This window comes from Saccopteryx leptura, chromosome 5 (assembly GCF_036850995.1).
Source record: "Saccopteryx leptura isolate mSacLep1 chromosome 5, mSacLep1_pri_phased_curated, whole genome shotgun sequence".
Classification (NCBI taxonomy): domain Eukaryota; kingdom Metazoa; phylum Chordata; class Mammalia; order Chiroptera; family Emballonuridae; genus Saccopteryx; species Saccopteryx leptura.
In genome coordinates this window covers 157,494-177,792 of record NC_089507.1, presented here as the reverse complement: position 1 = coordinate 177,792, position 20,299 = coordinate 157,494, and the positions used below count along the sequence as shown (strand labels likewise).

General features: G+C 54.0%; 1 protein-coding gene across 2 annotated transcripts in view; it reads right to left on the bottom strand.

Annotated features, from left to right (window-relative positions):
• PCGF3 (polycomb group ring finger 3) overlaps positions 1 to 20,222 on the bottom strand; it is a 43,554-nt gene extending 23,332 nt beyond the window's left edge. Inside the window, exons 1-6 of one of the 2 annotated variants that reach the window (XM_066387003.1) lie at positions 20,030 to 20,222; positions 7,236 to 7,276; positions 6,789 to 6,938; positions 2,371 to 2,488; positions 584 to 680; positions 171 to 226 (exon numbers count right to left, since the gene is read on the bottom strand). In XM_066387003.1, coding sequence (XP_066243100.1) covers positions 171 to 226; positions 584 to 680; positions 2,371 to 2,479 — 262 coding nt within the window. In that variant the 5' untranslated portion in view covers positions 2,480 to 2,488; positions 6,789 to 6,938; positions 7,236 to 7,276; positions 20,030 to 20,222. The remainder of the gene's footprint in view (positions 1 to 170; positions 227 to 583; positions 681 to 2,370; positions 2,489 to 6,788; positions 6,939 to 7,235; positions 7,277 to 20,029) is intronic. The other variant, XM_066387002.1, reaches the window with a different exon arrangement.
• Positions 20,223 to 20,299: the final 77 nt, after the last annotated feature.

Sequence of the window (20,299 nt, the reverse complement as noted above, 5' to 3'; positions counted from 1 at the left end):
CAGATGAAGACACAGACAAGGGACAGACAACGGATGAGACCAGCCCTGAGATGCCAGTGAGCTCGGAGCAGGGACAAGCGATGGCGTTTCAGCCAAAGGAGCCTCTTGTCCAAACCAGACCACTGCAAGGAAAGGCACTCTGAGTCCAGAGTGGGCATTCTGACACATACCTTCCTGCAGGCCGGGAACCAACTTGTAAACAATGTCCTGCATGGTTCTGTCATGACTGGCAATGAAAAACAGAACAGGGGCATCAGCCAGAAAGGCCGTTCCATAATTCTTGCACATTTTCCACTTAAAGACGAATTAATTCACCATCTGAATCTGTGTTCTAGCTGCTTACAGAGATTTCAAATGGCAACACAGACAGGATCATTTTGGTGACCAATGCTCTCTGCCTGATGGACTTCTCAAGGTCTGGTGGATAGCAGGCTTTAAAGTTCCCAGGACAGCTGACCCCGTGCTGCGCAGACCAGAGCAGGGCTCGCACACTTTCCCGCCCACGACCCACCCAGCGCACTGCTGGCGACTCGGGCGACAGCCCCTGCGGCCAGGCCCCCGGGCGAGGAGGCTGCAGGCTCACCCGATGTACTGCAGCGGGTGGCTCTGGTGGATGACGATCCTGCACGTGGGGCAGGTGTTGTTCTCCTCCAAGTACTTGACCAGGCAGCTGCGGCAGACTGGGGTCAGAAGCACACGCACGTCAGCACACGAACCCAGGTCAGGGCCCTGAGGGGTGCCTCCCTGCAGGCTGGGGAGACCAAGGAGGGGACGAGGACCAGGGCCAGGAAAGCCCTGAGCACGTCTGACCTCGGGGCTAAAGGTCAAACGTTCCGTCACTCAGCCTGAAAGACCACAGGGTTTTCTTTGTACACCAAAATTCAGTGCAAGGCCTTGGCCGGTTGGCTCAGTGGTAGAGCGTTGGCCTGGCGTGCAGAAGTCCCGGGTTCGATTCCCGGCCAGGGCACACAGGAGAGGCGCCCATCTGCTTCTCCACCCTTCCCCCTCTCCTTCCTCTCTGTCTCTCTCTTCCCCTCCCGCAGCCGAGGCTCCACTGGAGCAAAGATGGCCCGGGCGCTGGGGATGGCTCCTCGGCCTCTGCCCCAGGTGCTAGAGTGGCTCTGGTCACAACAGAGCAACGCCCCGGAGGGGCAGAGCATCGCCCCCTGATGGGCAGAGCATTGCCCCTGGTGGGCGTGCCGGGTGGATCCCGGTCGGGCGCATGCGGGAGTCTGTCTGTCTCTCCCCATTTCCAGCTTCAGAAAAATACAGAAAAAAAAAAAATTCAGTGAAAATAACATATACTATGCTCACCATTACCTAAAAATACAATTAACTTTAAAATAAAAATCCTATTAAAATTGGAAAATATTTTCTGAAGTGGAAAGCACAGGATGAACACTTACAGGTGTGACAGGTTTTGTTTAGCTTAGAGACCCTGCTAAAGACAGAGCTTGTCTCAACAGCTTTACAATTAGGTTTTGAGGTAAACCACGAAGTCTACTTTTCAGTTGAGACTATGCTTAAAAAATAAAAAAATCCAAGTTCAGCACAAACCAAGACTCTTCTAAAAATCAAAACACAGAAGGAGTGAACCATCAGAGCCCTCGGTGTAAAAGTCTAAGGCAGGGGTCCCCAAACTTTTTACACAGGGGGCCAGTTCACTGTCCCTCAGACCGTTGGAGGGCCAGACTATAAAAAAAACTATGAATAAATTCCTATGCACACTGCACATATCTTATTTTAAAGTAAAAAAAACAAAACGGGAACAAATACAATATTTAAAATAAAGAACAAGTAAATTTAAATCAACAAACTGACCAGTATTTCAATGGGAACTATGGGCCTGCTTTTGGCTAATGAGATGGTCAATGTGCTCCTCTCACTGACCATCAATGAAAGAGGTGACCCTTCTGGAAGTCGGCGGGGGCCAGATAAATGGCCTCAGGGGGCCACATGTGGCCCGCGGGCCGTAGTTTGGGGACCCCTGGTTTAAGGAGATGAGCATTTCTGCCCAGCAGCAATAAATACTCTGTCACACCACAGTCCCTAGTTTAGCTGTTCTATGCAAATAACTAAATTATTCTCGTGTTTAGTTTGCTTCAATGATATCTCTATTGAAATTAACCACATAATTTTTAATTTGAAATGATTCTCATTTATCTTCAAGATCGTTTTATTCCTGCTTCTGTGTTTTGCCCTGTGCTTGAGCTAAAAGCTTTTAGTAAAAATAAAAGCCAAAGTATCAAAGAGCAGACAGCTAGAAACTGGCAAAGACCATGTTCCAGAACATTTTCACATGCACACAGATGCGGACACTTGGTCAGACAGTCCCACATGCACACGGCTTTCTGGAACATTCTCACATACACGTGTGCAGACACTCGGTCACCGTGGTCGCGTCGATGAGATACCCGCTGCACAGGCGGCAGGTGATGTGGGCGTTTATGTCCCAGAGTTTAATCTTTCTGGTCAACATCTTTGGCTTCTGAAAGAGAAAAATGCACATTAATCAATATCTGAAATACTCGGGTGTATTTCATCAAAGGTTCAGGATCAAGGTAAATGAAGTCACAGGACGTCCCTCCAGGAGACCTCCACGGAAGGTGGGGGCTGGCACCACACCTGAGCCGGGCGCTGCCCAACCTTCCACTCTATGGGCATGGTGGCAACTCAGCTGGTCCATGGGGGACGGGCTGCCCCATCAAGCACCCCAGGGGGCAGCACTTGGCTGCAAACACACTGCCCGCTCTTCCTGTGCAGGACTGAGCAGGGAGTGGCTGGTGAGCGGGACAGCGCAGGTGAGGGGAGCAGGCGAGGGGAGCAGGCGGGCTGGGCCCGGGGAGGGAAGCTGAGGGGACAGATGACTGCAGTGGAGGTGAGGCCCCTCTTCCACTTCGGCCTCCAGATCCCTGGAGCCGAGTAACACTACCGAGGGCAGCAGAGCCTCCCAAACTGAAGCTGAATGCCGATGTGAGGTCACAGCAGGTGTCACTGCCATTAAAAAAGATGGAGAAGAGGGCGGGACGGAGGGCTGCCAGCTCGAGGTGCCACGGCTGGAAATGTAACACCTGGATGATTTCGAAAGACGTTCACTGCAGTTGTTCAAAGTGGAAAACACAGAAACGCACCCTGGCGAGGGGCGGGGGAGCTGCAACACTGGCTCACTGAACCAGCAGGGGCTCTAACCATCCTCCCCGGGACCAGGACCCAAGCGCCCCAGGACCCTGCCCTCACTGGGGCCGCAGCAACCCTTGGCCTGGGGGCACCACTGTCCCTGTCACTTATCCCATGGGACACCAGTGCAGCATACAACGTGAGCTGGAAAGCCCAGATATCTGTGCACCCAGGTGTTGGCACGTTCTGCCTCAGGGGAGGTGCTGTCTCTCCTGCCGGGCCCCAGGGTCCACGAGGCGGGGTCTGTCAACACATCCCGAGGCCGCAGGAAAAAAGCCCCGAAGTTGTTCAGGTCTTACTCCAAACCTGCACATCACTTCACATGGCAAGAGGTCCTCGAGATAGCACATGACCTGGTCACTCGGATGGACCCCATGTCATCACAGGGTACTTTTCAGGGGAGGCAGGAGGGCCACACAGAGACCCTGAGACGTGGCACTGCTGGCTGGAAGGTGGGGCCGTAAGCCAGGGATGTGAGCGCTCCAAGGCTGGAGCCTCCAGGAGCCAGCCCACAATACCTGGACCTTGGCCAGTGAGGCCCCTTTTGGACTCTGCCCTGTAGAACAGCCACAAGCTTATGGTGATTTGTAGTGGCAGCAGGTAGGAACCAACACAGATGCCTCCCAGGGAGCAGGGCTGCAGGGACACTCACTGAATGACTGCTCTGAAAACAAGCATTACTAGTAGAATTCTGTACAAAAAGACCAAAACAGATAATGCAGGCTGTCAGAGTCAAAGGCCAAAAGGGCTAGTGATGTCACCAAGGGCAGCTGGCTGCACAGCACTCACGGGAGGGACGGCAGCCAGAGAGCACACCCTCACGCACCGGCCACAGTGCCCACGCTCACTGTGCAATGCCACTGAGAAGAGAGACAAGAAAACAAACCGCCCAGAGAACAACAAACACTTCCGTTCAGATGAGGTATGAGGGGAAAACCTGGCTGTGCCCAGCACGGGGCAGCATGTCAGGGAAGCGGAGGCAGGGCCCCAGCGCCAGAGGAGGAGGCAGGACCCAGAGGAAGGAAGTCTGGAGACAGCTGTCCCTACACTCAAACCTGTGGGAATCAACGAGCCACCAGTGAAGCAAGCTCTCAGCAAGACCGCCCGACTACCTCTACTCACAAAACAAAGTGCCTGCAACCAGCAATAACACTGTCAACTGTGCACAGAAGGCAGGTCACAAGAGCGACACTGTTGGTGGGTCACCCTCATTTCTCCTCCTTCCCAAAATGGCCCTGGGAGTTGAGCCTGCCCGCCACGCTGGAGGCAGGCACGGCCGTGGGACAGGGTTCCTGCTCTGGTGGCATCTCAGTAAAAACTGCATGGAGTCAGCCAAGGCTCCTGCTACACTAACGCCACAGGAAGCGACGTGTCGGCCGCTGCAGCTGCTCTGAGCCCTCCTGGGTTTGCATGTCGTCTCCACCAAGTGCTTGCAAGAGCCTCGGCCAGGTAACTCTGACCTTCCGGGAAGTGGCCCACTGAAGAGGGACCCAGCACCACCTTGGAGAGCTGGAAGGAAAGGAGACAACTCCCTAAGAGAAGATCACCCTCAAACATTCCCAAGCACAGCCCTGGCCGGTTGGCTCAGCGGTAGAGCGTCGGTCTGGCGTGCAGGGGACCCGGGTTCGATTCCCGGCCAGGGCACACAGGAGAAGCGCCCATCTGCTTCTCCACCCCTCCCCCTCTCCTTCCTCTCTGTCTCTCTCTTCCCCTCCCGCAGCCAAGGCTACATTGAAGCAAAGATGGCCCGGGCGCTGGGGATGGCTCCTTGGCCTCTGCCCCAGGCGCTAGAGTGGCTCTGGTCACGGCAGAGCGATGCCCCAGAGGGGCAGAGCATCGCCCCCTGGTGAACAGAGCTTGGCCCCTGGTGGGCGTGCCGGGTGGATCCCGGTTGGGCGCATGCGGGAGTCTGTCTGACTGTCTTTCCCTGTTTCCAGCTTCAGAAAAATACAAAAAAACAAACAAACAAACAAAAAAAACATTCCTAGGCAGAAACGGGAGTGCTGACTTGCAGATACTGTCCTCTGACACTGCCCAGGCGTGAGGTCCACTAGCTGGCCTGGTCTTTACGTGCTGGCCACAGAGAACACCAGGACATGCTCAGCAATGTGCAGATATTCCGCCCACACAGCAGTACACTCAGCAACAGATGTCTCCCCAACACCAACCGACCAAACTGCCAACAAAAACTTAAAGCCAGAAACAAAGTCCGCAATCACACCGACACAAGGGGGCCTCTGGCCTCAGCGGGGAGCAGGGTCCGCGCCTTCTTTGCCGGGGTTGGTGTTCATGTCTCCTTTGCTGGGATCGGGGTTTGTGTCTCCTTTGCTAGGGTTGGGATCCGTGCCTACTTTATGGGGTCGGGGCCCCATCTCCTTTACTGGGAGCAGAGACCGCGTCTTCTTTGTAGACAGCAGCGTGCATGTCTTTTCTGGGGACATGGCCAGGGGATAGTGGTCAATAGATCCACGTACTCAGCCTCCATTATCCAGCTGTCTGCACCCAGTCCTGTGTGTACACACCACTGTCCACCCTGAGGAACGGGGTGGCTGGCCATGCAGCTGACCCTAGGCTGGGCAGGAAGGCAGGACCTAGAGAGCCCTGTGCTCAGAGCATAGGGGACCTGAGCATGAAGATGAGCAGTGACTACCGCCTGGGGTGAGGGTCAGCGTCAGAATAAATCAGACTATAATCTCGAGAACAACACAGAAGCCAGGAGTCCACACGGAGACAGAGAAGAAGTGACAGACTTCCTAGAGGGAGAACACCGCTGATAAACGTGGACGAAGCAGAAAGTCACGGCCCACGACAGTGAGTGCAGACACAGCATTCAGGAGTCCTCAACGGTGCTCTCAGCGCGAGACCTTGCTGAGCAAGAGAAGACTTGTAATCTCACGGTGCCCCCGCCAAAGAGCCACAAAGGCAGAGGGGGCACAGGGGGGAGGAACCCCACAGAATCACTTACTGAATGTCCAAGTGACACCCAGGCAGGGACCAGATGGAGGGCAGGTCTGCCTCCTGACGTCACAACCCGAAGAACACAGTGCCCGTGACGGGACTCCTGCTGAAAGCACACAGCCGAGTCTCACCGCCAGGAAACACAGGATAAGCTCTGAGTGAGGAAGGTCACCTTCAATACCATCAGGGTCATAAAGGGCAAGAAAAGAGGGAGGGAGAGGGAAGCCCTGTGCAGTGCCCGGCTGAGGCCCAGTCCAGAGCAGCCTTGAAAAGAGGCCCTGTGCCCACTGACCACCCACATGTGGAGACAAGACCAGCCTGTCTCCAGGTCCAGGCTGGGTCCTGCAGGCTGGGCCCCATGACCAGCTGCCCTCTTGCCCTCAGGAAGTGCAAAGGCCACCAGTGTGGCAGATGCGGCCCCTGAGCAGCACTGCATGCTGGACACCTGACCCCAGCTGGGCCTGCCCACCTGGACCAGGGGGCTGGGGGGGGGGGGAGTGACACGAGGCTCTGGTCCCTGTGCCCGTCCGAATGTCTGAATGTCCGAAGCACCCGCCTGGCGGCAGGTTCACAGGCGCTTCCCAGGGTGGAGACGGGAAACCCCAGCAGGGACTGAACTCAGCCCCTCGAGTGCTGACGCCCCCTCTCCTCACCTCCTCTAGACGCCGTCTGTCCCCTCCCTCCGCCTCCGCATTGGCGTTCAGGCTTCAGCTGTGACGCTGTGACCCCCTGGCAGCCGCGTCTCCACACTCCACGTCCCTGCTTCTGCGCCTCCCTTCTGTCCTTTGCTGATTTTCCATTTTCTAGCACAGAAACACACCTGTTACTTCATTTCATGTCATTTACATGGGACACAGTCCCATAATTAAGTTCTTACTAGAATTTCCAGAGTCCCACCAAGCCAACAAACAGCAGGACAATCAAAACTACTGACCAGGAGGAAATGTGAACTTATGTGGCTCGCTGAGCCCAATCAGCTCTGGAGCACTCAGAAATATGCTTTAAAGGCGTTCTAAAGAGCTGACTTTGTCTCAGGCTACAATATGCTCACAAAAAATAAATCGAGGTAAGAGAAAGATCAGAGTTTAAGCTGCATTTACCTGGATGTGGCAGCCAGGAACCCTCTGCTACATTTTGAGGCCTGTGGAGACAGAAGACAGGAGAGTGTCACCCAAAGATGCTGCCCAGAGCCCATGTCCCTGCCACAACAATGGCTTTGGCCTCGCTCACTGAACATCTCTGTTCCTTGACTTGCTTAAAACCAAAAGGAAAACAAGAATTAATGGCAGTGAAGAGCCAGCATTGAGCAGAGAGACACAAGTAGGTCTTTGGGGCAGTTGGTGTCACTGAAGCCCAGGGGCTGCTGGGTGGGGGAGATAAGGGTGTGCATGGGGGTCCGTGGATAGGGATAGGCTCCATCACATGCTTTGGTGTCCCAGGAGGCAGGATGGAGGTCTGTGAAAACTCCAGAGGAGGGAAGAATTTCAGAGATGACTTGGTGGGAGGCTGGTGCCTTGGGCAGGGACAGGGAAGAGCTAACTGTATTATTTAACTTCTGGGTAAAGAGCAGGGTGTCTCTCAGGGCCACTCGCCTAATGACCACGTACCAGGGTCCCTTCCTCGTAGGCTCCAAGTCAGGCTCTGGGCCACCGTGGGGATGAGGGCAGGCAGCTCTGACTGGAGACAGACAACAGACACAGCAACAAGCACACGACGTGTGTCGGGACCTGGGAGGGGCCTCTGCGAGGCTCACGTGGGGCCTGGGGTCTCACCGAGCAGGAGCCACGTGAGTGCCGATGGGGGTGAGGGCGAGGGGCAGCCACACGGCAGCGGAAAGGGCAGTGGGTGCTCACGTGGGGCCTGGGGTCTCGCTGAGCAGGAGCCACGTGAGTGCCGATGAGGGTGAGGGCGAGGGGCAGCCACACGGCAGCGGAAAGGGCAGTGGGTGCTCACGTGGGGCCTGGGGTCTCGCTGAGCAGGAGCCACGTGAGTGCCGATGGGGGTGAGGGCGAGGGGCAGCCACACGGCAGCGGAAAGGGCAGTGGGTGCTCACGTGGGGCCTGGGGTCTCGCTGAGCAGGAGCCACGTGAGTGCCGATGGGGGTGAGGGCGAGGGGCAGCCACAAAGCAGCAGAAAGGGCAGTGGGTGGGAGGGTGGGTCGTCTGAGGCTCTGGAAGGTGCATGTATTGAAGTCAAGGCCCTGAACGCCACAGGAAATGCTTGTGGTTTAACTGCAGTGGACAAATAAAACCTGGAAGCAATGGGCCACAAAACACCTAAATGATATTCTTATAATACCCAGTTTATACCATGTCTACTCCAAGTTTTTCCATAATTGCATTTTTACAATAAACTAACTACTCTTTGAAGTTCAATTAACTTTTGCAGAACAGGCGGGAGGGAGGGAGGCTGGCCAGGGAGTCAGCTGTGGGGAGTCAGCAGGCTGCTGCCCTCCCAGAGGGCTGTACAGAGGCGGCTGCTACATACCCACTGCCCCCCGTGGCAGCCACGTGCTCGTGCACCCCGGCTGGGGTGGCGGCAGCTTAGCCATCACAGTTACGGACCCCATAGCAGTGGGCGCACAGGGAGCCCTGACGAGGGGGCACAGTGTGTCCATGCAGGAGGTGGCAAGTGCTCAGAGTGAGAGCGGGGATGGTGTGCAGCAAGTGCTTCCCTGAGGAAGTGACATGTGAGCAACGGGAGAGTATAAGCACCTTTATGCCAACAGGTTGCCAATTTGTATAAAATTGATACATCCCTAGAAAAATAACGTTAGAATCGAGGCTGTAAACACATAAAACCAAGAACACCTGTAATATTGTCAACTTATCAGCAAAGCACTCAGGTTTTGGGTCTCAAGGGCAGCCCCTCTGAATAACCTGGGATCGACCCAACCTCAAAGAGCACTCTCAGAGAAGCCATAAAGTATTTCCCAACTTGTTTCATGAGGCTGTCGTAACACACCCACCAGACCAGACTGGGATGGGGAGCATGTGCCTCGCTCCCTGCCCGACAAGTGTGAGAATCGGGAACAGTCTCTATAGCAGCTCAGGTGACAGCCCAGTTGTGCTCGTCAAACCAGGTTTATCCCTAAAGTACAAGGGGGTTAACAGAAGCAGTAAATGTAATTTATGACAAAAAAGGAAAAAAAAAGATAAGATCTTCCCCCAGATGCATAAAAATCGTTTGATAAAATTAATTTTCCATTCCAGGTTTTTAAAAAACTTAGCAAATTGGCCCTGGCCAGGTGGCACAGTGGATCAAGCGTGGCTTCAACCCTGGTCGGGGCACACAGGGGAGGCAACCAATGAGTACACGACTAAACGGAACTAACGAGAACAAGGAGTTGATGCTTCTCTCTCTCCCTCTTACACCCCCTCTTTCTCTCTCTCTCTCAAATCAATGGTGGGAAAAAAACCTTTGCAAATTAAGAATGGAAGGAAATGTCTTTAACCTAATAAAAGATCTGTTTAGGAGGAGCAGCTTCCCCAGGAGCCATGTGGAGACAGGCTACGGACAGCTGATAGGAGACAGGAGCAGACCATCGTCCATCAGGGACCATCGTCCATCAGGGGGGCACGGGACACGGATGCTCTGAGCTGGAGAGGAGCCTGGTGCACAGCCCGTGCCGTGCACATGCCCTGGACACAGTCCAGGAAGCAGCTTGGGCTGTGTGGGAACTGGCAAGGAGGCTCGTGGGGCTGCTGAGGGGACAGAGAGCTCTGGGTCAGGACTGCGGCCTGGTCACATGACCAAACACTCACCAAAGGACACCATCCGAACTATAAAACTCTAACTTCAGGTTGTGACAACTGTATCTCCAAAAAAGGGGTATTTTACAATTTAAAAAGTACAGTGAAAATTATTCCTTGAGATGAAATTGGGGGGAAAAGTGCTAAACTCCTACCTTATAGCAGTGTCTGGCCCACCCTTACCCCAGATGATCAAATCCAGGTAGGTGAAGACCAATGTAGAGGTGCAGTTTTAAACCTTTAGAGCAGTGGTAGTCAACCTGGTCCCTACCACCCACTAGTGGGCGTCCCAGCTTTCATGGTGGGCGGTAGCGGAGCAACCAAAGTATAAATAAAAGACAGATTTAATTATAATAAGTTGTTTTATAAAGATTTATTCTGCCAAACTTAGTGAAAATCTGACATAAAGTACTTGGTAAGTAATTATCATTATATGCTTTAACTTGCTATAACTCTGCTTTATAAATTTTATAAAGTAACGTGACTTCCCTACTTTATAAATCACCATTACTGTGGAACCAGTGGACGGTTAGAAAATTTTTCTACTAACAGAGATACAAAAGTGGGCGGTAGGTATAAAAAGGTTGACTACCCCTGCTTTAGAAGATAGTAGGGGGTCTCATCATGACCTCGGCGAGGAAGACAGAAAACAAAAAAGAAGAGGCACACACACCGGAGATCGCTAGTAAAATCAACTTGTAAAGACAAGTACATCAACCATCAGAACCCTGGGCGCAGAAAGCCACAGCATGGCAGGGCGTGCCCACACACCAAGGACAGCAGTCCCCGGCTTGGCTGAGCGCCCACACCTGTGTCCTGCCTGCTTTGGAACGAAGGCATTTCAACATCGCATGGCCACCAAGCTGCAATCTGCTGCTGGCCCTTTAGAGAAGAGGGCTGCCAACCCTGCTCCAGCTGTAAAAGGAACGGGACAGGCACTTCACAGGAGAGAAACCCAAATAAGCATAGTGTAGCCTGTTCACTTTTGTCAGTGACCCACCAGGAGACACATGAGAGCCTGACCACGCTACCCAGAAAGTCTGCTGCGAGACCAGACCCTCCTTCTGGGGCAGCAGTTGGCTTGATCGGCCTTCCACTGCACGGCTGCAGTCCACCGGGGTGCATGCACTACGGAAACTCTTGCACACATGTGCGCGTCTACGTTTCAGACACACAGGTGCTCCCAGCATTCTGCTTGAACAACCCCAAAGTGAAAACACTGTGCCCCCAACAACAGAGGAAGGAGTATGAGTAATGTGTACGGCTCAGCAATGAGCTGGAGCCTACAACCAGCTCCTGGAGGTGGAGTGTCACAAAAGGCCGCACGCGGGAAGGGCCACAGCACCCCCCACACGGAGCCGTTCACCTTGGGGCACACACACCCTTGGGGCACACACACCTTGGCCGTCAGAGCAAGGGAGCCCCCCATCTTCTGCTTGGCCTCCAGGAGGGGTGCATTTCCCTGACCTGAGGTTTATACACTCAAGTCTTGTCAACACCTTCTCACTGAGTCTTAATTTGTCAATTTCCTAATTTGCATAAATTTACATGAAATTTTAAAATGGGAAAAGAAACATTATAAACAGAACTTGGTCCCATACTGCTAACAGTGGACACTCCCCTCAGTCCTCCCTCTTATGCAGCCTCCAGTCTCATGCTGGAGACTCAGTTTGCTAGGCTGCTGTCCTCATTAAGATAAACTGAAGACGTGGCCTCATGTGGCCACAGTGAAAATGACCCTGCATCAGACCCCTGCCTGTCCAGACACCACCAATCAGAGCTGACCAAAGAGGTAAAATGCCACAGACCCATTACATACTCATTGCCAAACAGGCCAGGGTGATTTTTCATTGAACATAACTGTGTATGTGTACAAAAAAATATTTAATTTTATCAACACTAAAGAACAATTTCTAATAAAAATAAAAAACTGGAAACAAAATAGAACATTTTGGACACCGCCAGACTTTGCACCAGTTGGCAGTCTGTCCCCTCCCCAAACCTGTTACCTTGATACCAGTGCTGGCCATGGGTGCGGCCCAGCACGGTGGCCAGTGTGGTGAGGCACTGAATCCCACCCTCCCTGGATGACAACCAGGTCCTGTCCTTGGAGAAGCCAGCAAGTGGCCCTGGGCTGGCACCTGGGAACCTGGCTGGTGACAGTTCCCCAGGTCGGCTGAAAACCTCCCCGAATGGCAGGAGTCGCCCGCTGTAACTAGACATTGGAAGGGACAACCAGCATGCCTCTGCGAGCGGCTTTCTTCCAGCCTGGAGTCCGGAGGGAGCCAGGCAGGGCGCATCCAGGACACACGTGGGACACACACGGGAGCCAGGCCTCCACACATGCTGGCTGCAGCTCGGCAGGGAATTCACAGGACTGTGGAGGCAGCACCTGGTTCCCCCCACCTCGCCCAAATGCCTTTTCCTTTGCTGTGTCCTCTGTTGAGGACACAATGTAGCCATAACTTGAACAGTCATTCTGGCAGGGCACAACCAGAGTGCTCAGTGCCTAGGATGTTACCTGCAAACCCCCACTGCCCAAAGTCCACCCCCCACCCCTCTGACTCTTGGACGCCCTGGGCCTGCAGGCCCCCAACCCACAGCCCCCGGCCCAGGCCTCAGCCCCGTGATGGCCATGCTGCCTGCCCTGACACGCCCATCCCCAGTCCTTCGGTTGGCCTTGGCCAGAGTGACCGCGGCCGGGCCTCCCCCGAGAGGCCCCAACCCTGACCCCTGACGCTGCTTGGCGGCCTTCCAGTCTTTCCCAGTCACCCACCCGCTCCTGGTGACCCTGCAATCACTCAGCCCAGGCTTTCCACAGGGACCTGCTCCCTCCGCCCTGGGGGCCAGGACAGCAGCTTCGATAACCCCTTCTCTGGTCTGCCTGGGCTGATGAGGCCCCCACTCTGGACAGCCAGATGAGGCTTCGAGATGGAATGGAGGGACGGGGACAAGGACAAGGACAAGGACAGGGGATGAAGAGGCACAGGCTCAGACGTGATCCTTGTGAATTTGGAACAGGAGGCAACATAAGGAGAAAGGGGAGGGGAGGTTAGAATGAAGTGAGCAACAGAACGTTTACATAATCACAGTGATTCTCAACTCTCAGACTCAACCTTGGGGGAAGCATGAAAAACACGCAGTGAAAGGGCTGTCGGACCCCAAGATCATACTGGTGGCTGTGGACACACGCCCTCCATGAAAAAGGCTGACGTGGGGTGGAAGCAAAAGCCCAGAGGGCAAAGCTGACAGCCAGCGGGTCATCCCGACTGGAACGCACTGGGTTCCAGCACTGTGCTGGACAGTGACTCCCTGTCACCCCACCTCTCTTCTGGAACTGCGGGTGACACTTGCTGCCCTGCCTGCTCTGTGGCGCTGGGCACAGGAAGGCCCCCTCTCCAGGTCTGCAGGTACCTAGGAGCTGCGTCTCAAGGAGAACACTGACCAGGTAACCAGGGGCTCCTCGGGAGCAAGGGGCAAGTGTGCTGGGGCTGGGGAGTAGGCCAGGGGACAGGGTTCAGGGGTGGCCAAGACTGTGGGCCTCATATACACCCCTCTGCATCCTTGTTACCTAGCAACTGTGGCAAAGGGGCTTTTGAAGAGGGAATGAAGGTTCCAAATCAAATGACCTTAAAACAAGGCAAGTTTCCAGTGGCCCAACCCAATCGCTTGGCTTTCAAAGCAGAGCCCTCTGTAGCTGGTGTCAGGGGAGCAGTCAGAGGGCTGAGTCCGGCTGGCCCGGCAAAAAGCAGTATGCCATGTCAACTGCCCACAGCACTGGGGCCTCTAGCAGCTGAGGGTGTCCCCAGCAAAGGGACTCCACTAACAGCCAGTGAGCTTGGGAGAGGACTGGAGCTGCAGACAAGAGCCACAGCCCAGCTGACACGCTCCTTCAGCCTCTCAGGCCCAAGCCAGCCACACTGTGCCCACCCCAGAAGTGTGACTAATGAGGGGGTGTTGTTTTAAGCCCACAGGCTTGTAGCGGTTTGTTATGCAGCTGTAGAAAACGAACATAATGTTATCTAAAAAATGGCAGTTACTAGCAGCAGAGCCAGTTTCCCAACCATGTAAAATACAGAGTAGCTACCAACTCTGGAAAAGCTTTCATTAGGCAACAATCCTCCCAAGTCTAGAGACAAGAAACAGGTTAATAAACAGGTGGCAGAAGTTGGAGCCCCTTGGTACAGACTGAACTGTGCCCCTAAGCACAGGGCCTTTGGGGGTGATTAGGCTTAGATTCATCGTGAGACTGGAGAGGGGGTCCCGTGACAGGATCGGTGCCCTGTGAGCACACAGCGAGAAGTGGGTCCTCCCCGGGAGCCACACTGACTGGCACCTGGACCTTGGACTCAGCCTCCCATCAAGGTCTGTGGCACTGTGCTAGGGCAGCTGAGCTGCCTAACACACCCTCTTCTGATCTCTGATGGCCACCTCCTCACCAGGTGCCTTTTAACGAAAGGCCAGGGAAAATTAACCACCTCTAGCCGGGCCCATCTCTGTGGAAGAAAGGCACTTACTTGGTCTGAAAGCAAAAGTCATCTTTCCACAAACAATTTCAAACACTTTCTACCCACTAAACCATTTATAAAGTCTGCTAAAAGCATCAAAGCCAATGGGAGTGGGACTCACCCTTGTGCCCATTAGGAACGACGAAACAGCCTGTGGATGCCCCGCACAGAAATGTAACAGTGGGCATGTGGGTCTGCCCTCAGCCAGGACAAAGGCCTGCCCCTAGCCTCCTGTGCTGGACTCCAGGGCTCTCCTGCGTTGACTCCCTGGCAGACCCATCCAGCCCATAGGGCCCTGGAAACCAGGGTTGGACAGCTGTGCCCAGCAGCACTGACCCAAGGGACACCCAAAGGTGACGCAATGTTCCAGCAGCACGGCACGAAGCACCCCACACTCTACTCCGTCCACAGAGCACACTGGGGACAGCAGCACAGTGAAGCATCAGAAAAATCCAGACAGGCGGTCTTCAAAGTCCATGGTGGGGGGCGGAAGTGGGAGCCCAATACGAAAAGACAGGAAGGAAGTATGGCCCCCCAGTGCCATGCCAGGATCTGCCTGTGTCTGGTGAAGGGAAAGTCACCGTGGAAGATGTTCTGGAGACACCCAGCCAGAAGATTTAAATTGGACAGGATATTAGCAAACATGAGAAAAAGTGCCCACTTCCCAGGTGTCACAATGGCTTGCAGCCATGTGGAGACCACCCCATTCCTGGGTCCTGGTGCTCTGGAAATGTGCAGGTCAGCTGCAGCCACTGTCATGACTCAACAACAATAACTATGTATTTAGAAAGACATGAAGCAAATATGGCAACACAAACAATTATGGGAACTAGGAGAGGTGTAAGGGTGCTTGTTGTATCATTCATTGTTTTTCTCCATTCCTTTTTCCCAAATAAAGCATGGATAGAAAAGTAAAATGACATCACTTGAAATAAAAGAAGAGGAAAGCTTAACCACCCTCCTCTGCCCCTCGCTTCCTACCTGTGACTGTGCTTCCCGTGATGGGCAAAGGTGCTCAGAGCAGTCCTGCAGGCTGCAAGAATCAGGACACCCTGGCCCTGGCCGGTTGGCTCAGTGGTAGAGTGTCGGCCTGGTGTGCAGAAGTCCTGGGTTCGATTCCCGGCCAGGGCACACAGGAGAAGCGCCCATCTGCTTCTCCACCCCTCCCCCTCTCCTTCCTCTCTGTCTCTCTCTTCCCCTCCCGCAGCCGAGGCTCCATTGGAGCAAAGATGGCCTGGGCGCTGGGGATGGCTCCTTGGCCTCTGCCCCAGGCACTAGAGTGGCTCTGGTCACAACAGAGCGATGCCCCGGAGGGGCAGAGCATTGCCCCCTGGTGGGCAGAGCTTCGCCCCTGGTGGGCGTGCCGGGTGGATCCCAGTCGGGCGCATACAGGAGTCTGTCTGACTGTCTCTCCCCGTTTCCAGCTTCAGAAAAATACAAAAAAAAAAAAAAAAAAAAAAAAAAAAGGATCAGGACACCCTCAAACAGGGCCAGCAAGGGCATCCACGAACAGCGGCGTCTAGTTATCCTTTGCTGAGCACCTACTACTGGCCAGGCCTTGCTGCTAATCAGGAGCTGAAGCAGCTGACAGGACCCACAACACCCACAAGTTATCAGGGGGCTTCAGGGAGGTCTTCTGACAGCTTCTTACTGTTTGTGTTATTTCTTGCTAAACATCTGGAATCTGCTGTTAATGTAGTAAAGTCCACCAAATACTGATGTATTTAAAAAAAGAAAAAAAATTCACTGAACCTCCACTGCCTGAATTCACCTATATGTTTGTTCTCTTTAAAAAAAAAATCAACCTAAGAATCAGTTTTTAAGAACTCTATTTTCTAGTAAGTTTTAGTTCTTATCAATGACAGTTTTGCTTAATTCAATGGACAATTCTGCAAATGCACCTAAAGCAAAGGTCACACCTTAACCCTCTTGTCATATGTTGTTTCATCAGTGTTCTTTGTAATCCTGTCCTTCATACAATTCAGCTCCATAGGGAGAAACACAACTCGTCAGGAAGAGAGCCTTGTTATTTCCAAAGGTCTCACCTTTCAAAATTTAATGATAAACTATCAACTTGTAGAAGTGAAGAATAATAGTTTCACTTTTTGAAGCACAACGATTATGCAGCATTTTTGAAATACTAACAGCAAACAGCAGAAAGGTAATAAGAGACTCTTCCCAAACCTCAACATATTTCAGCAGTAAATGAAAATTACATTTTCAGCTTTAAATTCTATTCCAGCCATTAACCAAATAAAGGTCCAAATGAAATAACAAATCCTGCCATTTAACAGATTAAAGAGTAAAAGTGTAGACCAAAACAAACCCTGCTTAAATCAAACAACTCAAATAGGTAGTTTCTCCCACCAGTGGGTCCAGAGAACAGGGTGGCAGAAAGGGGTGCCTTCCGTGTCAGCCCCGGGTAGGTGCCCTTCACACCCCTGGGTTCAGCCCCAGCCCAGAACGCCAGAAAGAGGCATCGGAGTCCAACAGCCCGAGCGTCGCAACACCTAGACACAGGTTCCGGGAGCATCCTTTATTTACAAAGGCCAAACACCCAAAACATTTTGGAATCTTACATCTTATAAAAACTTCTTACAAAGGTCAGTTTACAATTTTTGGAGCAATATCATTGGCAGGAATAAAATGATGCTCTGGAAACATCTAAAGTCATTGCACTTGAAGCTATCAAAGAGTTCAACATCACTGACACCTATGGTTCAATTTGCAGGGGGACGTAGGCTTTGCTACAGGGAAATTCCAAAACTCTTTCCTATCTATAACGTACCTTCCCTCACATGTGAGCTCCAAGTACCAGTAGTTTCAGTCTTTATGGTGACATCAGAGGAACCTTGCAATTAAAGAGACGGCTGGCTCTTTAACACTTTCCTCTGCACACTATTTTGTTACTGTACCTCTGGAGTACTTACTCCTCAGGTAGAGGCCCTATATTAACTGAAACCTACCAAGTACCAGGCTTTACGATGGCCCCAGCGACCCACACCCCTTCCCAGCACACACATCCTTGTGGAGTTCCTCCCTGTCAAGTGTGGGCTGGGCTCAGTGATTCTAACAAACAGAATATGGCAAAAGGGGTGAATGTCACTGCCAAGATTAGGTCATGAAGACTGGCCTCCCTCTTGTTCACTCCCGTTCTGTAGCTGGCTCTTCTGAGAGCCGGATGGAGAGCCCCAGGGAGAGAGGAGCTACGTGGGAAGGAGCTGGCCCCTCCTGAGGGAGCCTGGAAGCTGACTCCTCCCCAATGGGGCCCCCATCAATACCCTGGCTGCAGCCTGAGAACCCCAGTCAGGAGACCCAGCTAAGTAAGTGGTGCCCAGACTCCTGAGCCACAGAAAGTGATGTTTTTTAAGGTACTAAGTTTTGGGGCAATTTGCTGGACAGTAATATATAAATAATACAACCACTCAGCATAATCACACCTTTAAAGTTCAGAAAGTGGGAAAATAGAGAACCTAACCAAACCAAAAGCCCAGTTTTACAAATCTTTTCCAAAGCATAACAGAGAAAATTAAGTTTTAAATAAAGTATTTAAAAAAAAATCAGAAGTAAACATTAAGTAAGAAGTGTAGTTATACTTGGCAAATAAAAGTTTTGAACCTGGACTGCTTGGGGACTCCGTTGGTTAAGATTTGGTCCTAGGAAACATCAGATTGAAAATCTAAAGTGCTTTCTCCGACGTAACCAAGTGATGCCGTGGCACAAGATGCCACACCGAACTGACTAGTTCGAGTGTTTCCCCTGGGAGACCATACCGCTTGGAGTTAGATGTGTATCTCATCCTACTGCCCGAGTGCTGGGTAAGTTTGCAAGCCTAAGGCAACCGATCTTTCTAAAAGTACTGCTCTCATCTGTTGGTTCACACACTCACTCAGTAAGAGTGCTGCTTGCTGACCTCGTGCCAGGAGGCCAGTCCGGGCTGGGCTGCCTTCCCTTCTCTCAAGCCCCCCAGAAGCGTCTAACTGGACACACTAGAGCCTTTCCCCAGGCAAAGTACAGAACTCACCACGCCCTGCTTTTTCATCATTTCTGAATTTAAGGAACACACAAGCAAGTTCTAGAAGAAAGTCAGAGAAGCAAAGGCCCCATCCCAAGGCCCTCTGAGATGTCCTTTTCCTGGAGTGGAGAAGGTGCCCAAGTCACCAGACATGCACCCTTGCCTGCTCCAACTTTCCTGCACTGGGCCCACTGCCCCCAAAACACACCCCGAAGCCCACACTCCCCGCTTGGACCCACCCCTCCTGGGACCTCCTGGACACTGAAAACACCTCTCAACTCTGGATAAAGGGTGGAGAATGGGGCTAGTTTGGTGACACCACCAGAGGGAGAGCAGGGCAGCAGCCGAAGGTGCCACACACTGATCACAGGGCCAAGGTAAGGCTGGCAGCCCGGGAGCATGAGCTGGGAAAATAGCAGAGTTTCCTGGGTCTGGGGAGTGGGCACACTGCTGGCCTGAGAGCCAGCGTGGACTAGGAGCCCCTCTTGAATACCCAGAGCCAGGAGGATGGGCCCCAGCCCTGCCTCACATCTGCCTCCACATCCCAGCCATATCCAGCCAGGAGGCATCTGCTGAAGGTCAGAATGTCTGTGGGGCTGGCCCTGCTGCTCAGATGTCAGGGTGCTCTGGGGCCTCATGGAAGGGGGTGCACCTGTGGGGCTGAGGTGACCAGGATCCCTGATGCCCCAGAGCTTTTATAGCATGGGGGTCCAGTTGAGTGGCCTGGGGAGATTCAGGGCACCCCTGGATCCTGTCCCAGGGCTCCAACTCCTGGGGGCCTAGCTTGGGTCCCAGTACTCCTTATGGTCAACTCGTGAGGCCTGAGTGCTTCTCAGAGACTTGTCAGGAGTCCTGGCCTCCCTGGAGACCTGTCTGGAAGTTCAGCTCTTTTCAGGGTCCTGGTCCTCCCCTGTGCGCCCGGCCTTCTTCATGGCCCTGCCCCAGCATCCTGACCCTAAGGACCTAGCTGTTCATCCTTGGAGCCTGTCACATGGCACAAGCCCTGCCTCCTGGTACAATCCCGGGGTCCCAAGCTCGCGGGAGGGGCTGTCTCAGGTCCCAGAAGGGCCCACAGGATGGTTCCAGCATCCCAGCCCTCTTTGGATCTAGGGTCCCAGTCCTCCCTGGTGGGTGTATCCCCGAGTCCTGACCTTTCCATTGGCCTGTCTCAGGGTCCCGGCCCTCCCTGGACCCAGCCCGGTCCTGGAGTCTGACCCTCCTCAGTGACGGGTCTCAGGGTCTGACCAGTGTTAGGCTCCCAGCCCTCCTTGGTGACCCGTAGTGGTCTCGGACCCTCCTCGATGCCCCCTCCCACGGCTGGACGCTGCTCAGGGACCTGTCTCAGAGTCCAGCACTTGCTGGTCCCTGCCTGCTGGGTCCCGGGGTCGGCCTTCATCGGCGCCCGTCCTGGGGTCGGTACTCCCGGTCCCTCCCCGGTGGCCGGTCGTGGGGTCCGGTCCCGAGGGTCTGTGGGTCGGTGTCGGGCACTGCGGACCGGGCCGACGAGGGCGCAGGGCACGGGCCGGGTTCGGAGCCTCCGGGGCCCGGACACGGGCCGAGGCCGCGGCCTGAGCAGCGGGCGCCGCGGGCCAGGCCGGGCGGGGCGCGGACTCACTGACCTGCCGTCTCGGCTGCGGACGAGCGGGGCGCACGCGGGGGCAGCGCCGGGAGGGGAGGGGGCGCCGCTCCCTCCGGGTTCCCCCCCAAGAGCCGGAGAAAAAAACCCGTCCGGAGTTTAAAACAAAGAGGCGGAAATGCCCGAACAGAGCCGAGCGCCGAGTCGGGGGCGCCGCACTTGGAGCATGCGCGCTGCGCGGCCCGGCTCCCACCCCGCAGCAGGGTGGGGGCGGAGCCCAGCGGGGCCGGGGCGTGGTCATAGGGCGCAGGCG